The sequence below is a fragment of the Parasteatoda tepidariorum genome, chromosome 1 (assembly GCF_982258835.1).
Source record: "Parasteatoda tepidariorum strain Cologne lab strain chromosome 1, Ptep-v5.0, whole genome shotgun sequence".
NCBI lineage: Eukaryota > Metazoa > Arthropoda > Arachnida > Araneae > Theridiidae > Parasteatoda > Parasteatoda tepidariorum.
The window spans coordinates 35,546,205-35,568,970 of record NC_141755.1 but is presented as its reverse complement, the minus strand read 5'-3'; the positions used below and the strand labels follow the sequence as shown (position 1 = coordinate 35,568,970).

The following is a 22,766-nucleotide window of genomic DNA, read 5'->3' as shown; positions in this document are numbered from 1 at the left end:
CAACATCTAATTCATCTGGTGTAAATACTCCTTCAACATCGTGTGCCCCATGTGAAACAGAAACTTTAGTGGCCGAGGTAACATTGTCTTCTTATCTGGTCAAAAGGAATGTGCTTGATGCTGAAATTCTCTGGAGTCTGAAGTGCATCACTAGTAATTATTCATGTAACTCCTGTGAAGGGATTAGTAAATTGTTCTCCAAAATGTTTGCTGATAGCTGTATAGCGAGACAATTTTTTTGTAGTTCCACAAAGTGAGCCTATTTGGGCTCCTTTGGATTGGCACTATACTTCAAAGGGATTCTTATAAATGAGCTGAAGAATGTTGATTGCTACACTGTACTCTTTGATGAGACGTTAAATCAGTCTCTACAATCTAAGCAGATGGACATTATGGTATGGAATTGATAATAAAGTTTGCACTAAGTATCTTACCTCCCAATTTATGGGTCATGGAACTGCAGAAAATATTTTGTCCTCTTTTTACAAATGCATGGATGATGGTTAAAAGCTCTCTAAAATACTTCAATTATCCATGGATGGACCCTATGTCAATTGGAAATTCTATCAGAAGCTTCAGTGTGAATTAAAAGAGAAATATTCCCACCAGGTCATATTCATTGGCAATTGTGGATTACACATAACGAATAATGCTTTTAAACATGGTGAAAATGGGATATGTTCCTTCTAATTTTTATTTTCAGAAAGAATTGTTGCTGCATAACATTTAGAGAAGGTTGTGTAAATTATGGATGAATAATTTCAGAAACGATGTTTAATAGAGGAGGGGGTTATGGAATAGTCATGGAATATGGAATACCTAAGATTTAGCTCTGTCTTTCATGTAGCCTTCACATGGAAATACACAGGATTAAAGGATTTCACCATTAACACCTCATTACCATTAGTTATAGATTGTGCTGAAAATGATTTTGTGAATTAATATGTAAAACCAGTAGGGTTGTTTTTAAAAAAATATAAATTTTAGTCCATAATACATATACTCTCTTCTCTCTATATAGGCAAAGCATTTAGGTATTATATTTGAAATTAATTATTGCCACGACAAGCATTGTTGCTTCTAGTAAAATAGAAGAGAATAATTTTTAAAATTGGTCTTAGATTAAGGTCCTTGAAAATTTTGTTGAGGTCCTTGAAAAGTCCTGGAAAGTCCTTGAATTTCAATCTCATCATAGAGTGGGAACCCTGTTAAAGGTGCTTTTTTCATTGGGTGTTTTTAAAAAGTGCTTAATTTTCCCTCTTTCAAAGTAATATTTTTAGTTCACTATGTTGATTTTCACTTCGAATTATGCAAAAACACATAGTTCATATTATTCTATTCAACCCCAATCTATTTCGGCGTATTGTCAATCCGTAGCGTTTGAAATCGCCATTCGTTTTACATGATTTGAAATTTCATGATTTTTGACAATTGTGAAAAACAAGATAAAACAGTCAATTGTCAAAAACTTTCCAACCCTGCGTAATTATTTTTTTTGAAGTGCTTAAAAATATTTTTTGAGTGCTTAAAAGGTGCTTATTTTTTGTTGAATAATTTGGCTACGCACCCTGTTTGTGAAACTGCAATTTTATTCATTTATCAAACATAAGTTTTATTCAGTTATGAAACATAAGTTTTATGCAATCGTAAAACTTTCATAGTTTAATTATTTCCTAACTATATATTTTGCACGTTGACCATAAATGCTATCAAGCATGCACTATCATTTAATGATGGTGAGGTTTTCATATGAGGATATATCAATACTGAGGTTCAATATGAGGTTTTCCCTTTACCATGTTGATTTTCGCCTCGAATTATGCAAAAAGACGCAGTTCACATTGTTCTATTCAACGTTTTCAGAATTAATTCAACACCAATCTATTTCGTCGTATTTTCAGTCCGTAGCGTATGAAAACGCCATTCGTTTTACTTGATTCAAAATTTCAAAACAATGATTCATAAACAATGCCAAAAAGTTTTTTTTTTTATATGACGGTTAAAACAAGATAAAATCGTCAATTGTTGAAAACTTTCCACCCCTGTCTAATTATGATATTTTTTGAGTGCTTAAAAGGTGCTTATTTTTTGTTGAATAATTTGGCTACTCACCCTGAGTTAATAATTTCTCTTTTTGGATATCACTTTTCTTTTCAAAATATTGTCAAAGCATTTTCAAATCTGAATTTTCCATTTAGACTTCCAAGCGCTCTTGTACTAAACTTAACTGATTTGCACGAAATTTCAAACTTAAAATTTCTTATGAAATATTTCTAAAAATATTTTAATTTCACAATTTATATTTCAAAATGTCTAGTATAGCTTGCTTGTAAGTTAAATCCTATTATCCATTACTTTACTTAAATATCTAATCTTAAGGCGAATGATAATGAATGTAAGTAATTATTTTTTTTTACTTTACATAATTTTACTATGTTAATTACTTTTTTAAGAAGTTTAAATCCCGAGAAGAAGATAATTACATCATTATACACTGATAATGTAACTAGCTTAGTTTTTCCCCTTAAATTAAAATTTACAAAACGCAATTCGAAACTCTACCTCGTTTTTTTTATACTACAAACACTACACTGGTAGTTTTATTTTTAGAATATGTAATATTAAAATAACAATGCTTTTCCAAATTAAACGCGCATCCGAAGTCAAATATATTTTCATTTTCATCCCTTAACAAAACAACTCATTAAAATTTGGAATAAGAAAAATGCAAGAAAAAAACAAACTTACTGCACTCACATTACTCTTTGCAAACCATCATTAAAAATTTCAAAATTTTTAAGAAATTAAATCGCAAAAAAAATACAGGATTGGTACAAAAATATCCCTAATACCGAAAAATGTTAAAATTTGAAATACGAGCCGAAGCAGCATCACAAAAAAAAGATAACAATAAATTTTTCATCAGTCGTTCTAATTAGCTTCGAAACGTCTTCGTATTTCTAACGAACCCTTTTCTACTTTTCTTTTTTTAAATTTGGTTTCTCATTATACGAAAATAATTAGAAGTCCCAGCTCCTATTTCTGTGCAGGTAGAATCAGCCAATCATTTAATTCTTATATATAGGGCTACCTCAAAAAGAAGATTAAGGCTCCCTCCCCTAAAAGCATGGTACTCGTTTTACACATTATTACGAGACCTCGCCAACACTCCTTTATTGTATTTTGGAATTTTTCTATCTCCCCAATCCCTATGTCGTCTTCCTTTTGTGACGTTTTTATTACGTCAGAACCCCTGTAATTATGACCATGATTGCCCCTTTTCTGTGAACTTCACTGCATGCTTCCCTCGTTTGGCTTAAAAATTATTTCGAGTTTTGTAATTATAAGCCTACTTTTCTGTCTCTAGCAAGATTTTTATTTATTTATTATCAGTTTTTAGCGTGGGGAATGCTTTATAATGCCGTATTTAAAGATTTTTTTAAAAAAAGAGGAAGAAATAAAAGCTCTTCTGATTTGTTTTGGGGCCGGAGATTTTTTAAAAAGTTTGAATTAATAGGAGAGATGGAAGGGGATTCGAAGAACTTTCAATTAAAATTTTCTTGGCGCTCATTTTTATCATTAGCATCTTTTTGATCTTTCCGTTTGATAAAAATGACGAGCAATCGATTTCTTTTTTAATCCTAAAAATCATAAATGATTTTTTTATATATTTCAATAACGGAGAAGTTAATTATTTCTTTCCCCATTTTATTAAGCGAATTTTCATCATCTCTGTCATTTCATGACGAAGTTTAAGATATCTTTAATCTTGATTTTTTTTTTAATCGGTTAAGTTTAAGTAAGAGCTTTAATTCTTGGAAGTTTCATTTTAGTTCTTAGTTAGAGTTAGTTACTCGAATGTTAAAATTCAGATAATTAAATTTCAACTTAAATTTCGAAATAATTTACAACTGTTGAGAACCAAATAAAAAAGTTAAAATTATCTTTTTATACGATCATTCTGTATATAATTTTTTTCTTCAATAACATAAAATATATTTGCTTTTTTAATTAGTACTATGGATATGGAGATAATCTTTTTAAAATTGATATTAAGAAACTAAAACTATCATGAGCTGTTTCTATTTCATGTATTTGTTACTTTAATACTATTCACCGAACTCGCACGCGTGTCATTTTCGCTCTGACTCCAAACTTCATGTATGCTCAAATTTTGCTGTTCTAACATCGCACCAGAACTAATCCATTCTCTCGCAATAAATAACAAAGCAATATATTAGACTGATGTTCTGCATCGTTAGAATATTGCTCCAAATTATTAGAATATTGTACAACATAATTAGAATATTGTTCTACATCATTAGAATATTGTTCTACATCTTTGAAATATAGTTCTACGTTCATTATATTATGAACTAGCGTTACATTATTTTCAGTAGTTATCTATTATAAATCTACGAGGTATTACAGGAAGTACATGATATGAGAAATAAGATAAATAATTCATGTAAAATGGATTCCATTTACCAATATTTATAACAATAGCATGTTCAAATCTTCTTGTACAATACCAATTATGTGTTTACAATATTCCTCTTGCGAAGCTATCAACTTACTATCTTATCTGTAATATAATAGCAACAAAACATATGTAATCATCATAGATTAACATTTGAATACAGTTCGTAATAATTGTTAATTTGAAATAATTTACCTCATAAAGCTTCGAGCTCTTAAAATATGTTTTTTTTTAACGAAAAATGGTAATTATTTTATAACATGGACAATAAAGGCAAAACCACTTAATTTGTTCTTCTTAGACAAAATTAGAAACTTACATGCCATCTTGGACAGGTTGCTAAACTTTCTGAGTGCATTAGTTGTCAAATAGCGCGTATTTATTCTCCAGAAGCTTTTTACACCTTCTACACCACTTTAAAATCAGACGAAAACACAATTTTTTTAAGAAAACGATTCTATAAATAATGGCTTTTTGGAATCGTTTTCTAAATTGCAATGTTGTTGAATTTAGTGAGACTTATGTAGACATATTTATTCTACTAAAGTGAATTGTTCGAAATTTAAAGTAACTTTTTTGCTGCTGTGTAATAAGACGTTTGTACCTTTTCTTTTTTACCTTTACACCAGTTTGAATTGAGAAAGATTACAATTTTTTTTATAAAATAAATTCGATAGAGGTTTTTCGGAATCGTGTTTCTGATTTTCAATGTTTGTTGTTGTATTACATATGAATTTTACAGGCACTTTTATTCTGCTATGAAAAATTGAAAGTAGTGCAACATTTAAAATTTATTTTGTGTCGTTGTGTATTAAAATAATTGTACCCTCTCTTCTACTTTAAAATGCCAAATAACATAATTTTTTTTAGAAAATGGTTCTAAAAACAATGGTTTTCCGAAGTATGTTTCTAATTTTCAGTGTAAGAGTTTTGCTGTTGTAGAATATACTTAAGAAAATTATTTTCGTACAGCTGAATCTCTAAAAAGTAAAATTATTCGAAAACTTATTCCGATACGGTGGTTGGTACCCTGGTTCGCATTTGATGTTTATAACTTTTAAAAATTCCAGACTGCGAACAAAAAAGAATATTATTTTTGTTTGACTATTTAGTTTCATACGGAGGCCTACTTATCCCGGTCTGCTTAAATTTAACACAAAAACAAGAAGCTTTCACGCGTCTTTCCATAATTTAATGGATCCAAAAAGTTGATCCTGTCTCCTAGAAATTTTACATTTTAGCTAACCCCTGATCAGTTGCTTTATCATTTAACTGGAATGAATGTTCAATAATAAATATGTTTTTTTAAGTAAAAATACCGAAAGTTTTGATATCAATTTTTAAAATTTTCAGTAATCGATCAAAAACTGTAATCCTCTTCTTATAATAATTAATCATTTTCCATTAGCGTCATAACATACAATTAAAGAACTTTTTTCCAGAATTCCACTTTTTTAATATTAATATTACATTTCTGTACGCTTCTGCTAAATACCTCATTTACATAGATTAATACTATCTTTAATACAATTTTTATTTTAAATTATCGGCATCCCAACATTAAACGTAACGATAACGTATTCACTGACCTCCCTTTCGGAAAAATATTTATCTATAAATTATACAATAATCCTGTGGGGCATAAATACTTCGTTTCTTGTAGTGTTTTATCTATCTATTTCTTCCACCCTTTTATGGTTGTTATTCCAAAAGAATAATGTGTTTATTAGATAAAACCCACGAGGGTATTTAAGATAACTATTGATGAATCAGTGACGGTTACAGATAACCGTATAACATACCCGAAAACTTAACAAATGCGTGTGCGTTTATTCTGTGGGTCATCTTTTTCCTGAATCCAGCAGCCCTTATCTTCAAGCTCCCGAGAACTAGTTCATCCGGGAACCTAACAATAACAATAGTGGTTGAAGCGTTATAGTAATAATAATACGGAATCCCCTAATCTAGTTGAATCCACAATAGGGGATAAAAAGGCCGATATCTTCATTTACTGCTGTAAGACCCTATATACAATCTCTTCCATGTTCCATCTTCGTCAAGCTTTGGGATGGGTCGCTCCCTGGAGGGGATGGAAGGACACACGGAAGAGGAGGGAGATAGATGACCCTCCAGAGGAGTCGGGGGTGGGCCAACGGACGGGTCACGTGACCCGAAGAACATCGGTCTTCCTCCGTCAAAACCTTATCTGCAGGCGGTGGTTTCTCTCTTCAGAATCTTCCTGGTTTCTAACCCTGGAAATAGTCGAAGATGCGACCTCTGGGAATTGAGAACAAGACCATAGGGCGACCAGGATGGTAAAGAAATTGCTTCGCGGTTGCAGCGGCTTTTCATTCTTATTTGCTTCTGAATTTCTTTTCTTGGAGAAATAACGTGCGATAATTGCCTATTTGCCCTTAATTGAAGCCGAAGTAGACATTAAATAATGCCCATGGATTTTCCCTGTTAGCAATGAATTTCCGGAGAATGCAAAATCATTTATTGATTACTCCAAATCAATTTTTTCCTTTATTCTATGTACAGTGCGCAAACAAAAAATTTAACCCCATTAAATAACTTTTGAAATATTAAAAAATTCGTTCCAATTTCTCAGGAACTATTGTATATTCAGGAACTCAAATTTTGCATTTTGCCATGTGAAATTATGTATTTTTCAATAATGTGAAAAAATGTATACCTCAAGATTTTTTAGATTAATATTAGATTAAATGATATATATTTTTTAAAAGTTATTTTTTGCATGGAAGTGTCTTTAGATAAACGAATTTTATAATTGTGTCGTTTTATTATTGTTTTATAATTATGACGAAAAACGCGACAAATTAAATTAACATTAAGGGTCCAAACTTTTGACTGCTCTCCAGATCTAACTATTGGGACCATATATCTCCTATATTTTGAGGATCAGAAAACTGAATCCGTCTAAAAAATAGGGTATGTTTATTCAGAGAAAATACGTTTTTGTGTCTGATTTCGTAACTTTAAATATCACCTGCGCTTAATATTTAGCATATTTGAAGTCACTGCTTCGAAGCATTAAGATTAAGTTCTAAAACGAGAAGATAAGACCGTTAAATCAAAAATTATTCAGGGTGTTCCGGGTTTTTTTTTCTCCGTACTGTATATATATTATATTATTAATAGCTGGAACAGCATATTTTAATTTAATTCAGTGTAAGGAGTTGATAATTTGGGCAATATTTCAGTATCTAACTTCTCTTAACTATTTAAAATAATAATAAATAAACGCAGTGAAAAAACTACTCCTTATGGCATGGAAATTAGATTTTGTGTCATTCTTCTATCTTATAGTTTCTTATCTAATCAGTGATGAATATATTGAATAAAGCTTTCTTTCGATCAAACTTCCCCTTTTTAAATTATTTAGAAAAGCAGTTTAAGTTTAATTATTAATTTTCTTTTAAAAGCTAAATGCATTGAATACAGTTTCTGTAGTAGAATTAATTTACTTTCCAAAATTGTAAATAAAATCAAGTTTAGGTTAGCTAATTGTTTTCTTTTTAAAATTATCTGGAATATCAGTTAAAGTTTAAATATTTGTTATCTTTTCGTAGTTGAATTCATCGAATAAAGCTTGTGTAACTGACTTTTCTTTTCTAAATTGCCAAGAAAATCAACTATTTTACTAATACGCTTTTTTTATTAGGATTGCTTAGACCAGTGATTCTCAGCCTTTTTTTTGTTGCGGCACACTTTTAACGACTTCGAAATTTGACGGCACACAATGAAAAAATTAGATTAAAAGTTGTTTAATTACCTATTTTACACTGTGTTAAATAGTTAGCGATAATAATTTCGAATGTGAAATAAAATAATGTGTACTACAAAAGCACATTTATTAAGGGATTAATTATTTCTTTCAACCAATTTTTTATTAGTTAGTAACAGTTTTTTTTTGCTAGTTATTAATTGTTAGCTTGTTTTCTATTGTTATTAACTGTTAGTTTTTTTTTACATTAACTGTTATTTTTTGTGATTTCCTGTTAACTAGTTTTTTTTTGCTAATTGTTAATTGTTAGCTTAATTTTTGTTAGTTATTCTATGTTAATTTGCTTTTTATATCTTTGTTTTTATATCTTTGTTTTTTTTAGTTATCCTTTGTTAATTTGTTTATTAATTGCATAGCTTACTTTAATGATTAGCTCTTACAACATTTTTTTAATTTGTGCGTCATACACAATTTAAACAACCATCTTATTTTAAGACAACCCTCTTATTATCAGAGACAAGACAATCGCCGACAAAGATGTTCACGCGATTAAAGCGTGGAAAAATAATAAAAAGTATACATATATATATGCACTTTTCTTTAATTTAAACTTTACACATAATAAAAAAAAACATTATAATTTTTATTGTATCATTTCTAATATTTGGCGGCACATTTTAAGAATTTAGCGGCACACAAAAGTGCCGCGGCACAGTGGTTGAGAATCACTGGCTTAGACCATTAAACAATTAAATCTTTCATTTCTATAAATTTCTACGAATATTTACTTAGGAACACACAAAAAACTATTTAAATAATTTCATTTATAATATAACTCATAACGAATTCAATTAAACTACTTGAAACATTTCATTTTCCCGTCTCTAAAAATTCCCAAACTCCAGGTGTTAAAGCCCAACCAATTATATCCCAGCACGTTTCCCAACTTTGCGTTTATGCCTTTCCACATTTATTTAAATCGAAATTTACAGAGAACAGCAAAAATCACTTATACACGAAACCTGGAATTTAAATAACTAGCAAATCCCAAATGTAAATTCCAGTATAAAAAATAAAAAAAATCGGAAAAATAAAGCCCCCATCTTGCTATTTGTAGCAGGAAAAAAAAATGATTTTATGAGTTATAGATGTTCTCCATTGCCGTGTGTATACATACATATTTTCGGAGACGTATATATACGTCATCCTACTTTCAAATATCGATTCTAGCTAAACCTTCTACTACAAATATTTTCTTCGAATATAGAAATTCATGGAAAAAGCACATATTTCAGGTAAAATATTTATGTCCTCCCCCCCCATCGTCTTCTTCGCCTTTTCTGAGGGGGGGGGGGGAGGTGCTCGCACGTAAAGCAATTCGTTAAAATTTATGAAGTAAACAATTTTTAATATATTTTTTTTTCATCGTCTCTTTCACTGCTGTTTTTCACATTTGAAAGATGAGAATTTTTTTTTTCTTTTTGCATTTCAGTTATTCTTCTTATAGGTTGTCCATTTGTTTACTCCTGTTTGCAAAAAGGGATTTTTCTATTTTCCATGTTCTTATACTCGAAAAATAGATGGAAGCATCGCGTCCTTTTTCTTTCTAAGTGGAACATGAATTCTAAACTAGGCTCACTAAGAGCTTTCCGGAAAAAATTTTCTTAAGTTCTTTTTTTTTTTTTTTTTTTTTATACATTTTCGTGATACTCTCTCGTTTTCCTCTTCTATCTTCGGTTGAGTACAAATAGTAATGAATTCATTCAGTTTATTCCGGTTTTTTGAAGAAATAGTTCATCCTTTAATTTTTTTTCTCCGTGTGGCGGAATGGTTTACGAACGCACAGCTTTTAAACCGTAAAGTTTTTTTTTTTCTGGTATCTTTATTTATGTACTAAACATATGTCTATACGAACTGAAAATTTAATGGATTGCTTTGAAATTTTTGCGAAATAATGAATTGCATTTAATGCAGTTTTAAAGATTGGGGGGTTTATTTTTCGTTACCCATTCAAAGTTCCAACAGTTTTGTTAATATCAACTTACATGGGGAAAAATATATTTTCAATTATCGTCAAAGAATAGCATTCGTGAGTTTTATTCATTGCTAATAATATTTGTATTACTTTTTTCGCTACCCCATTAATCAAACTATTATTCTATTAGTATTTCAATTTAATAAATGTGTTTCATTTCAATGAAATTCAATTTATATTTTAATTCATTAATAATAGCAGGGCGAAACGAATAAACTGATCCTAAATTTACTAATTGAAAATATAAATGAATAAAAGAGATTTGTTGAATTTTTTTAATTCTCTTTCGAAACAAGTATCAAGAGTCCAACAGAATTAAACAAACTGTAATTAATTACAAGCAATCGTAATTACCGATCACAATTTGAATCGTGAAGCATATAATACAATTTTAAAACAATTGATTACAAGCAATCACAATTACCGATTACAATTTAAATCGTGAAGCATGTAATACAATTTTAAAGAACAATTGATTACAAGCAATCATAATTACCGATTACAATTCGAATCGTGAAGCATATAATACAATTTCAAAGAAGAATTGATTACCATCAGCAATCATAATTACCTATTACAATTTGAATCGTGAAGCAAATAATACAATTTTAAAGAACAATTGATTACAAGCAATCATAATTACCGATTACAATTTGAATCGTGAAGCTCGTAATATAATTTTAAAGGACAGCCACAGTTACGTATTTACAACTAATGTTGAAATACTTCATTAAAAGATAATAATTACAAGTACTTAAAATTAATCTAATCTTGATTAAAATTGTTAATTTTGGTTACAAGTAGTTATGATTACACGTAATCTTGTTTATTGAAATCAATACAATTTTTACCTCACTCCATGTAACAACTCCCGGTTTGCACTTACTATTGGGTTAAAACAAGACATCCATAATGTTATACATATTATAAAATAGAGTCACACTGTCCACAGGCTACGGGAGATATTTTCATAGTTTTCTACTCTATGTAACGTAAGTGTGAGAAAGAAATCTCGGAAGGCTAGTTTGTCCCCATAATTCTCCTATCATTTGAAATGCCTATAAACGAATAACATTAATTAGTAGTTTCTGAACGGTAATTGAGTTATTGTGATTAAAAAAATGGCTATTTGTTGGATGTTTTGTATAAAAGCGACAACTGTGTCACAGCTTTCATGCGTATATAGAAATACATTAGCATCATAAAACAAATATTGTTTATCTTTTTTTAAAAATTATTATAGAGTAGTATTGTTTACTTACTTATAGGAGATTGTCTTTTCCTTTATTGTTTACATTTAAGTAATATTAAACTTCTATTTTCAGGTTCAGAATCGACAACACAGATCACATCATTGATGTGAACAAGAACAATGGACCGTTCGAATATGATCAAGTGAACATCATTTGTCCTGTTTATTCACGTTCAAATCCGGGTACTTCAACGAGTACAGAAGGCAATGAAGATGAAGAGCAGTATATCATTTATAATGTAAGTATTTTACAAAATTCTAGCAACAGTTAAATCTAGAACTGAGATTCATGCAGGAGCAATCCAAATTACTATTGAGTAAAATAAAAAGCAGTATTTTCATCTCGATCCTCCTATTATTAAACATTTTTGAAAAGTTTTTATAGCAAGATAAAAATCTTTTTTTTTTTTCGGCTCTTAAACTTAGTCTCTTAGGAGAAAGGTTCCTAACGTGAAGCACTCTTAAAAATAAAGATTACAACATTACAGTTATAACGATTACAGTGGGAAACAAATTTGTTTTCTGTTGCATGAAATTTTTTAACGGATCTTAGAAATTTTGATTTCAAATCTAAAATTTTTTTCGCTCTCTAAGTTATAGATTTAAAAAAAAAAAAAAAAAAAAAAAAAAAACACTTTTAGTTTACTTTTTGTCTAAAGGTACAAAAGCGTTTTATGTATCTGGGAGTCACATTAATATAGCAACAAACTTCTAGGAGCGTTGGGTCACACCAACAGGATTAAAATTGCGTAAGAACTCATGCCCAAAAATCACCTCATACGCCTCTAGGGGCACTTTCATGTTCTGAACTATTTCTTAGTGTACTTCTGAATAGGTCGTATTAGAGAAGTACCCCTAGCAGCGCACGACGATATTTCTGGGCATGCAATTTTAATCCTATAATGTTCTCTAACTCTCCTAGAAGTTATGTCGCTACATTAATGCGACCTCTTTCATATATAACGTTTTTAAACTTGTATAATTCATCAGAAAAATAGACTAAAAATGTTATTCCAGAAAAAAAACTGTAGCTTTAGGAGCAGAACTAATTTTAAATTTGAAATCCTCACACCCGAATTAAGCAACATCAAGTATTTGTACAAATGCGACAAAAAAAATATTCCTCAGTATTATCTACTACTATATCTCATTTATTACATTTGTTGTAAATTTAACCGATATAAATGATTAAGTTTGATCTGTGTGTAAATCATCATAAATATTTCTAAACTTAAAATTTTATACTTTATTCCATGTTTCAAGTTTGCTGTGTAATGTTTAAATCATTTTAATAATTCTCAACAAAAAAAAAAAACTAAAACCATATCCTATTTTGACATGTACAGAAATGTATTTTAATAATTAAGTATTAAAAAAAGGTATCTTGCATTTTATATTTATCAAAGACGATATATCATTAGAATATATTTAAAATTATTGTTGTCGCGTTACTTACAAAATATCGATATTTCTCTAATTAGCAATATATCGTCAGTTCTAGTAAATACTATTGGTAGGTGATTATGTATACTAAATGTTGTGTTTTCTGTCCTTAGGTATCGAAAGAAGAATATGATTCTTGCAGAATAACGAATCCTAATCCGCGTATCATAGCGGTCTGTGATAAACCTAATCAGCTTATGTACTTCACTATCACTTTCAGATCATTCACACCTCAACCTGGAGGTTTAGAATTTCTCCCTGGACATGACTACTACTTCGTCTGTAAGTCTAGTTTCTGTTCCTTTTGTCTCATTTACGAGTATTAAGGCGACAACTGCTATACAGTGAAACCTCTCGGGAACGACCACTCTCCGTTCCATAGTAAAATGGTCGTTCTTGGAGGTTACCTCCATTGACTTCATATTTGTTATCAAAGGTACATCATTTTTCGCGCACGATTTTATTTTTAGTCAGTGTCATCTTCTCAGTGCGGAAATGCCACTTATGTTGGCGTCTTGAAAAAACGGGTCTATGAATAAAATTTAGCATCATTAAAGATGATGCCAACTGAAATAATTATGTGTAAAAACAAACTCGCCAATTACAAATGATAAAGCTATTTTAAATAAATAAACAATTATGTTTTTTGTTTAAGTTTGCAGTTAATCAGGGGTCTGTTTAGAAGAAATTAGGGTCCGTTAACGGACCCTTCACAAAATATCTTCATAAAAACGGACCCTTCACTAAATATTTTAACTTAAAAACGGACCCTTCACGAAATGATTTTTCTTTTAATCGGACCCTTCACAATTTTTTTTATCTTCATTATTGTTTTGTTAATTGAATAAACCCTTCCCGGGGCAGAAAACAAGAAATATGGTTGTAAACGAATTAGGTTTTGTTTTCGGCAGACGATTCTTCCATTATTAGTCCGAAATGAATATTCTGCGTTCAGCAGTATAGGCTAAATACCAAATATTTGTATCTCTAATTTAGAAACAGCAATTGCTGTTTATTTTTGAAAATTTAATTTTTTTTATTACAATTTTACAGTGCTGAGCATAATCTTGTATCTATTTACAATTGAATGACTTATTGAAAAAGTTTTTTGCAATAACTGGACCCTATTTGCACAAGTTCATAAAAGCAGGACCGCTGTTGAAAGAATGGGAGTAATTTTTTCACAATTTCACAAAAAACCGGACCTTTCACAAAATGTCTGGACAGATCCCTGATTTAATTTTATATCATAAAAATTAGTTAGCTTTAAACGATGAAAAGAGGTTTGTTTGAGATACTTGTTTTTTACTAAAAGAACTTTTTTTTCTTCTAATTTAACTTCCAACTCTAAAAGTAAATCGTTAATAACATCGTCTTTAGTTCACTCTGATTGCAACATGAGGTGATTGCAATATTTTTCAGTGTTTCCTTATTTGACTTTTTCCGCTTTTGGTGCAAATGTTTGCCCGGTCTGTGGGAGAGGTTTTAATGGTCTCTCCTAAAGGTTTTCTTTAACACAAATTCCGTGCCTCCCAAAAATGATCGTAAATAGAAGTGGTCGCTACATAGAGATGGTTTTTCCTGGAGGTTTCACTGTACTTGATATATTGCCTAAAATTAAGAATGAGAAAGCAGAATAATTTTTTTTTAAAAATGTGCTCAATTTTTTTTAAAATTTAAGGTAGTATATTTGAGGTAACTATGTATTTTGTTAATAAGTCTGTTCTGTTTGATATAATTAACCGAAGTAAACTTAAGATTAGTGCATAACTGTTAGACATCACTTAAATTTCTAGAGAAAAAAAAATGCTATTGAATGAATAATCCTAAGAAACTGAAGCGAAAAGATGACTGTAATAAAAAAAATTAACTCATAATATAATTTAATAACTTATTGATAAGAACTGACTCAGAACATTAAAATACTTCCTTTGATTTAAAAGCTTATAAAGATGGTACCTAAGTTTTAAAAATCAAACGAAGTTTACCCGTCATCACAATGCTTTTAGTTCTATTAGCTTTTAATTTATTAATAAATTACGTCTTCGTATTCACATGCATAAGATATATCTTAATTTTAGAGCTGTAATTTTTATTGTCTTCTTTATTTTTAATAAGTTTAAATTCTCTTACAGCGACATCTACTGGTGAGCCAGAAGGTCTTCATCAAAGAGTAGGAGGTCGTTGTGCTACCCACAATATGAAAGTAATCTTCAAAGTTTGTTGCGGTCCTTCAAAAGGTATGTTAAATTGTGTAATTGTTTCCATAGTTTAAAAACTCATATTTGTGAAAAACTATAAACTTTATTTCGCATTGACTTTCAACATTAAAAAAAAGTGTTCAACTATAACAATCAACACTGTTAAAAGTACAAACTGCTAGCTGTTGAAAACCTAATGTCATGTAAATCTGAGTGTAAAAATTAACCGATGTAATAGTTTTGATTTAGACTTAGAACTCTTAATTATGTGATTAAACTTAACCATTATATAGCTAGGGCCGGGATAGCCTAGTTGGCAAGGCGTTGGACTCATATGTTCGTGAAAAGGGGCGTTTGAATCCAGCCAACCGAAGTAAATGGTGAATGGTGCACGTTAAATATGTCGGACCACAAAGTCCCCCATGTTCTCTTAACAAATTATACCTCTGGGGGTACTGAAATGGAGATAGATCGTTCTCTGGTTCAGGTCTAAATTACGATCGGTGGATAAATGTATGACTGGATGTAAGAATGAGTTCACTCTATAAACGGGCATGGCAGAAGCTGAATTCTCGGCCATAGATGGCGCCACTTGAAAACATGAACAATCGCACCCCTTTCCCTAATGACATAGGATAACAACATATAGGCTGAGATGAAGTGGCCGACTTCGTATGTTTATATTTATCACCAAATGATGACCCTAAAAACTTTACCTTGTAGTTTTGTAGCAGCACTAGCCGATGACTCTAAGAACAAAACCTAAACTTTATGACATTATAAAAACACGAACTGTCTTTTCTAAGGTAAAAGATCCTATATTCATACATAATCATAAGAAGTTCTAAAATAAATTGTATTCACTAATGATGATATTCTTCAGCTTCTTTTAAACGAAAGAGTAAATTATTTATTTCCAAATTTAGTACATTATTATAACGCTCATGGCGTAACTACGACTACAAAAATTAAATACCAATTCTCTAGTTTGTAAGACGTGTAAACTTAATTCTATAGATGTACCTTTTGATAGATGAAGTTTGATATAGTCTCTATTATGCTTCTCATAGGCTCATTGATTAAAACTGTTATTTTATTGTACAGGTGATGCTGCCACAGGAGGCTCTTCCAGCCACCAAACATCTAAAGTAAATGTTTCGGTGCCGGTATCTGTTGCCCCGAATGTTCACAACACTTCATCTCGACCAATGGAAAACAATCCTTTCGATACAAACCAAATTTTCTATCCAGCCATTGTACCTTCATCTACTTACTCCACAGCAGTTCCAAGAGGAATACGCCCTGTACCAACTTCTAGGAGACCACGGCCACCATACTACCAGAGACCCTACGAAATACCCATTGAAGATGAGATGGACAGGTCGCCATCCTCTGACAAAAGTAAAGGTTTGTATACCTTACAGTGGTTAAAACAATTTTCACACCTAGGCATAATTTTTGACATTAGCATAGACTTGAGTCAATTATCTTCTCACAAATTTTTGCCTTGTTTATTACATTCGGGTCACAGCAAATGATGAGAGATAAAACACTGACATTACCAGAGATAACCCAGCCTCAAAAGACAAGGTTGCTATATGAAGCGTCTTCAAAAATTTTTTTTAAGTATTAGGTAACAACTTCGGTTGGGAACTAGTTTAGTTATATTACCGTGAATGACCGAAATCAAAAGAATGTCGACATTCACCGGTGAATGTCAGCAATCACCTAGTTGCTTTGGTAAATGTCAACAATCACCTAGTCGCTTTGGTGAGTGTCAACAATCACCTAATCGCTTTGGTGAATGTCAACAATCACCTAGTCGCTTTGGTGAATGTCAACAATCGCATAGTCTCTTTGGTGAATGTGCGAAATATTTGTTATATCCGACTTGATATTAATCTATTCGGTTGATATTATTATATTTATTCGATATTTTAATATCTGATGAGGATAAATTAGGAGAAACATCCGTACTCGGAGTACCGGTTAAATGCATACTTGGTAGTGGCACTTGACCTTAAAAAAACTTTAATTACTGATTTAAATAACTTGCTTAATAAATACTGGTCGGAAATACTTTGGCGATTCGTTATGCATTATTTTTTAGATATCAGTTATAAACTTATACAACTGATTATTGCTTCCAAGCAACCGGCCCTTTTTGTATCAGATACCTATCAATCTTAATTATTATATTAGTAGCTGACCGGCCTGTGTAGAGTTCAGGGAACTGGTCTTGAATCAGATATGTTCTGGATTCGAATCCCGGGCAAGGCATGGATGTTCTTTCATTCTCTGTACCATCTGTCCTTACTGTGGGAGCAACGTTGGCCCACCTGATTTGGTGCCCCTGAAAGAGTAGCTAACAAATCTGCCCTTCAGATGCGTGTATGATTTAGGTCATTCCCAGGTGGGCATTGGAAACAAATATTAATTAATAGAAGAGATGAAAAAGTATAAAAGCAATTAAATAAAACTTCCATTGTTTATAGATATTAGATCTAGTTTTGATGATGTTTTATGCGATTGAAATGCAGTTATGAGAATTTTAATCTTAAAATCAAACGGTTGGTAGTTTAAATCAATTACAAAACTACAAATATTCTACTTGCAATGAAATAATAAATATATTATTATTCAACGGAAAGAAAAGTTTTAGCATTGAATAGTTGATTAAGACCAACTCACATAGCAATTAATTGAATAGTACGTATCAATTAATTCGAGCCGTAGTTAAAACCACCGATTCAATTTTCCAATACTTTTTGAATTTTTTTTCTTTTTTTTTTAAAGCCAAATATTGAATATTAATATCTAAAAAATTGTTCTCTTACAGAAGAGGTTGAAAAACCGAAAAGGGAACAAGCAAAGAATGAAGAGCTAGTGAATTCAGCCCCTGCTACTCTAAGGTGGCTCAGTCCCCTAGGAGCTTATTACTGTTTTGTTGCCTGCTTAATTTGTCAACTTTTAGTTGGACTACAGTATAGGTGAATGTACTCACGTGGACCATCCGCGATTCGTGGACCAGTCACTACTACATCCCCAGTCGCACTTTGTGGATCCAAATTTTCATGCAAGGAGACCTCGCGGAGATCTAGTTACTTGTGGACAATGAATGTGTTACTTGTGCGTGTGTCTTCTTGGCGATGCCAATCGTCGCTACATCCGGTGTGCTTACAAAAAGGAAAACAAAAATAAAAAAGAGACTAATTTTATTTTGTGTCCTCGATGTGCATGGTTCAAGAGCTGAAAAATAAGTCTCTTTTTGAGTCTTTTTATTCTTGTAAAGAAAGACTATTCAACAATATTCGCGGACACCTTTGGACTATCCATCAAGATCCGCGAACATCTGTGTTTATTGTTTGTGTGTGTGTGTTGTGTAAAAAGTGCCATCGGGTGATGACTGCCTTCAACAAAGCTCGGATACTTAATTTGTTGTTATATGTTTCGTTTTTTGTTTTAATTTTTATCTGACCAGACCGCGGCCAGCCGAATTGATTAAGTTCCAAATGTACTTGCCGAGCTTCTCCTTGAACAACAACCTGATGTCATCTCGCATCACGATGGTATTAATTTGCTGAGCTTAAAAAAAATACCTTTAGGACTTTGACAGCACGCCTAGCGGAGTAGTTCCATTTGATTTCGTTTGTCTAGAATTCTCTCGTACTAGCTCGCACACATTTATTATTTATTAAAGCTTTTACCGTGATTAAAGTTTTAAATCTGAAAAGATAATTATTCTGAATTATTTTGGGAGGTTTTATGCTTAGTTGTTTAAATAAGATAATGCATTTTATAAAATTAATTATTCGGAAAATAAGTTTTTTTATGCTATCTTGAGCCCATTTGGAAAGTACTAATCAATGACTTAAGTTCACTTAAGTAATGTTAAGTAATGACTTCAGTTCATGATAGCAAATTAAAACAGAGAACTCAGTGCCGGACCTCTTATGATCAGGACCTCCCTGTGCATAACACAAAAAATCATAATAGCTGTTCTCGCTTATTTCCATTCTGGGTGTGATTCTCTGAGTTTCGTGAACGCCCGGCACACGTCCTTTTTTATGGTGTGTTGTTTAGGAGAACTCCTCAGGACATCAGTCTCGCGTCGTGGCGGCTACTATGGTTACGAGGAAAAACCACTTCAAATAGATGTTTGTGGTGAATAATTTTGTCTTAATCTTGGCATAGATCGGTGAGAGTAAACCTATCGACACCTTCATTCCTCCATTGCATCCCCATTAGAAATGTGCTCTCGCTTGTTACTATAGCAGCAGACAGTCCTAGACTTTTAGTCTGGGGGAGTTCTCCTTAAAGCCGCACAGTACAGCTTACTTGAGTGATACTTCTTCTGTTACTTGAGATTCTAGAAGAGTACCTAAATCCTTATTTTAAGGAAGCCAGGCAAAATTGCTCTGATTGAGAAAGGAGTTTATGTCCACGGCTCGTTTATACAAATTGCTCTATAATTACTGATCTTAATATTTATATTTTGAGTCCTCATCAAAAATACGGTTGGGAAAATGTGCACATTATGAGTCTCAAGTTAATATTCAAACCACAAAAAAATGTTGTTGAAGCATTTTAATAATCTTTCACTTTATTGATAATGATTCGTTACGTTTTGTTTTTTATCACTTAAATATTCATTTGTGATCCTTAATTTACATTACAAAGAGTTTTTACTTTATTTTTTACAAGAATATTAAAAATATATGTTAGAAATGGTGATTACGAAACGAATTGGTATTTATTTCAAATTTCAACAGTTAAAAAACTCACATTTTTTGATCAGTTAACAATTTTTTGATCCAGATTGAAAAAGGTATTCATTGAAGTGCCTAATGGAGAAATATGATTTAGGAACGAATTATAATAACGTTTATGAAACAATTATTCTGTCATATTTTAAATAAGGCATTTTTCGATGGGGAAAAAAATCTGATGTTTATAAACATTCTAACTTTTCAAAAGTCTCTTTAGTTTTTTATTGAAGAAATTACCTTCGTAAAACTTATCAAAATTAGTTCAAATTTTCTGCCATTGATATTAAAATATAAAAAATGAGCTAGCTAACGATGAATAGCCAACTGCATATGAGATATTGAATTCTTTTTTAATAGCAACAACTACGTCAAATGGATTATATTTACTAACTGCTCAAGATAGTGTCGGTTCTCGAATAGTATTTTTTTTCTTTATAATTATTTTTTTTTTGTCCAACGTACAGGATGTTTTATCATAAATATTAAAATATAATTTGGTGCAACTACAAGAGTTCACACTCTAATAGTGTCGTAGTTATTTTTGAATTTTAAGCTACATAAAATTCTTCGGTTATGACGCCATTTATCCAAGATAAGATATAAATTCCGCATAAACCTAATAAGATATCAATTCCTCATAAACCTAATAAGGTATCAATTCCACATAAACCTAATGAAATATACTAAATTTCACATAAACCTAATAAGATATAAATTCCACATAAACCCAATAAGATATCAATGCCACATAAAGATTGCCAATTTCCGATTTAAAAAAATCTAGGACTGATTTTCTTCATAACTAAAAGCAAAACTTTATTGTTATTTGACGCCAATAATACTAATTGTAAATTAGAAGATTGCATTATTTCCCTAGTTGTCAACTCAAGTCTTTATATATCCTATCAAACTCTAAAATTATTCACTACAAAATTACTAAAATTACTTTTGTTTGTTTGGTATAAAACGTTAGTTCTATAACACACTAAATCAGTTAGTTTTATAACATATTGCATTGATAACCAGTGTGTTCCATAATCACTGCCCTTAATACTAAAATCCCGACCTTAGAATCCTTATCAAAAAGATAGTAAAAAAATACATATGTTAGGATTCGCAAATTAATATTCAAACCCACAAAAAAATAAACCCGATTAAAATTTGACGAGTCATTTACAAGGAAGACGAGATTATAAGCGTCAAGACCTGTTTGATTGTCTGATAAACTATAAGGAGGAAGAAAAACGTATTATTTGAAAACACCATCAGGTTTTATTCAAAAATCAGACTGCTTTTGATGTTTTTAATCCTATTTTTACAATTTACTAAGTTAAGTAATACAATGTGCATATTTATTTACTTCATTTTTGAGAAGGATTTTTAAAATATATGTTAAAGTCTGTGATTACAAGACACTTTGTATTAATGAGTGCTTAGAAAAGAAAAACGTTGATTGATATAAGAAAAAAAATAAGGAAGCCTAGGTTTACTACAGAAAATTCTTAAAGCTTTTGAGTTATATAATTTGCGGAACATCCTGTGTTATTAATCGTTTATTTATAATCACGCTATACAGATTCTTGAAGACTATTCACTAACTTAATCAGATTCATGAGATTCGTATATCTTATAGTAATTTTTTTGTGCGAGGCTGGCTACGGTTTTCCCAAAAACCTGTTTTGTGGAAATTTATTAGCTGTAATATTTGTGTCAATGCGATTCGGAATTAATTCGCATCTAAACAGTGAGATCTGCTGTATGATATTTGATGTTCTAAGTTTTTTTTCTTTTGTACAGTGTGCTATATATAAATAAATAAATAAATATATATATATATAAGAAAAACTTTCTACGTAATTTATAACTTTTAAAAGATGTATGTTTTATTAGGAACATGAAGTGGCTTAAAAGCGCTAATAAAACTAAAGAATTTGTTTTCGGGAAAAACTATGTTTTTTTCCCAGAAAGACTTGCTAAACTATTTCCAACAGTGCCATGAACTACCAAGGGTTAAAAGGAATAAAATGGATAAAAGGCCTGATATTTATTTTATAAAAATGATACTGGATTGTATAATTTTTTTTTTATCTGATGAAATGTTGTGAAACAAGATTAGATGTTTAATGTGTCAATGTTTATAAGGTCTGTTTCAATCCATGCTTCACATAAATCAGTGAAAATGCCATTATTTATTTGTTTTGTGTTATTGCATCGCTTCATTATTTTGCTTAATTAATGGGAAAACAAATCACCTGAAGTTTTTGTATCCAACAGCTAACAACATGCTTATGACATTGCTGCATTTTTCACCTAATTATGTGGAGAGAAAAATCATTTGGAATTTTATATGCAATAACATCTTTATGACTTTGCTACGTTTATTAAAATATGTGAAAACAAATCTTCTACAGTTTTTATATGTAATGACATACAATAATTCTTATAATGCTGTGTATTATCTAAAAACAAATCATTTGAAGTTTTATATGCTGTAGCTTCTTTATGACACTGTAGCATTATTTTGTATCCACTGTAGCATTATTTCATATCCTTTAATATCCAGGACAGGTATTAAATACAAGTTTTTATTTGTTTAAAATAAAAATCCTGTTAAAAACTCTCTTCTTTTTTTCAAAAAAATTTCCTTAAATATTTTGTAAAATAAATTTAATTATTATTTATTTTGCCTAAACAATATTTGCTGATTCATGTAAACGCTCTTTTTTATTTATAACGTTAGTCTTTTGAAACATTATATTTATTTCACTGTAATCAACAGGGTAAAATTATGATACTAGTTTTAAAACAGGGAACTAAAACACAAAAATAATTTTGAAG

General features: G+C 30.7%; 1 protein-coding gene across 1 annotated transcript in view; it reads left to right on the top strand.

Annotated features, from left to right (window-relative positions):
- LOC107437062 (uncharacterized) overlaps positions 1-21,077 on the top strand; it is a 549,175-nt gene extending 528,098 nt beyond the window's left edge. Inside the window, exons 2-6 of the mRNA XM_021148830.4 lie at positions 11,589-11,754; positions 13,072-13,240; positions 15,094-15,198; positions 16,264-16,566; positions 17,999-21,077. Of these exons, the coding sequence (XP_021004489.1) occupies positions 11,589-11,754; positions 13,072-13,240; positions 15,094-15,198; positions 16,264-16,566; positions 17,999-18,153 (898 nt within the window). The 3' untranslated portion in view covers positions 18,154-21,077. The remainder of the gene's footprint in view (positions 1-11,588; positions 11,755-13,071; positions 13,241-15,093; positions 15,199-16,263; positions 16,567-17,998) is intronic.
- Positions 21,078-22,766: the final 1,689 nt, after the last annotated feature.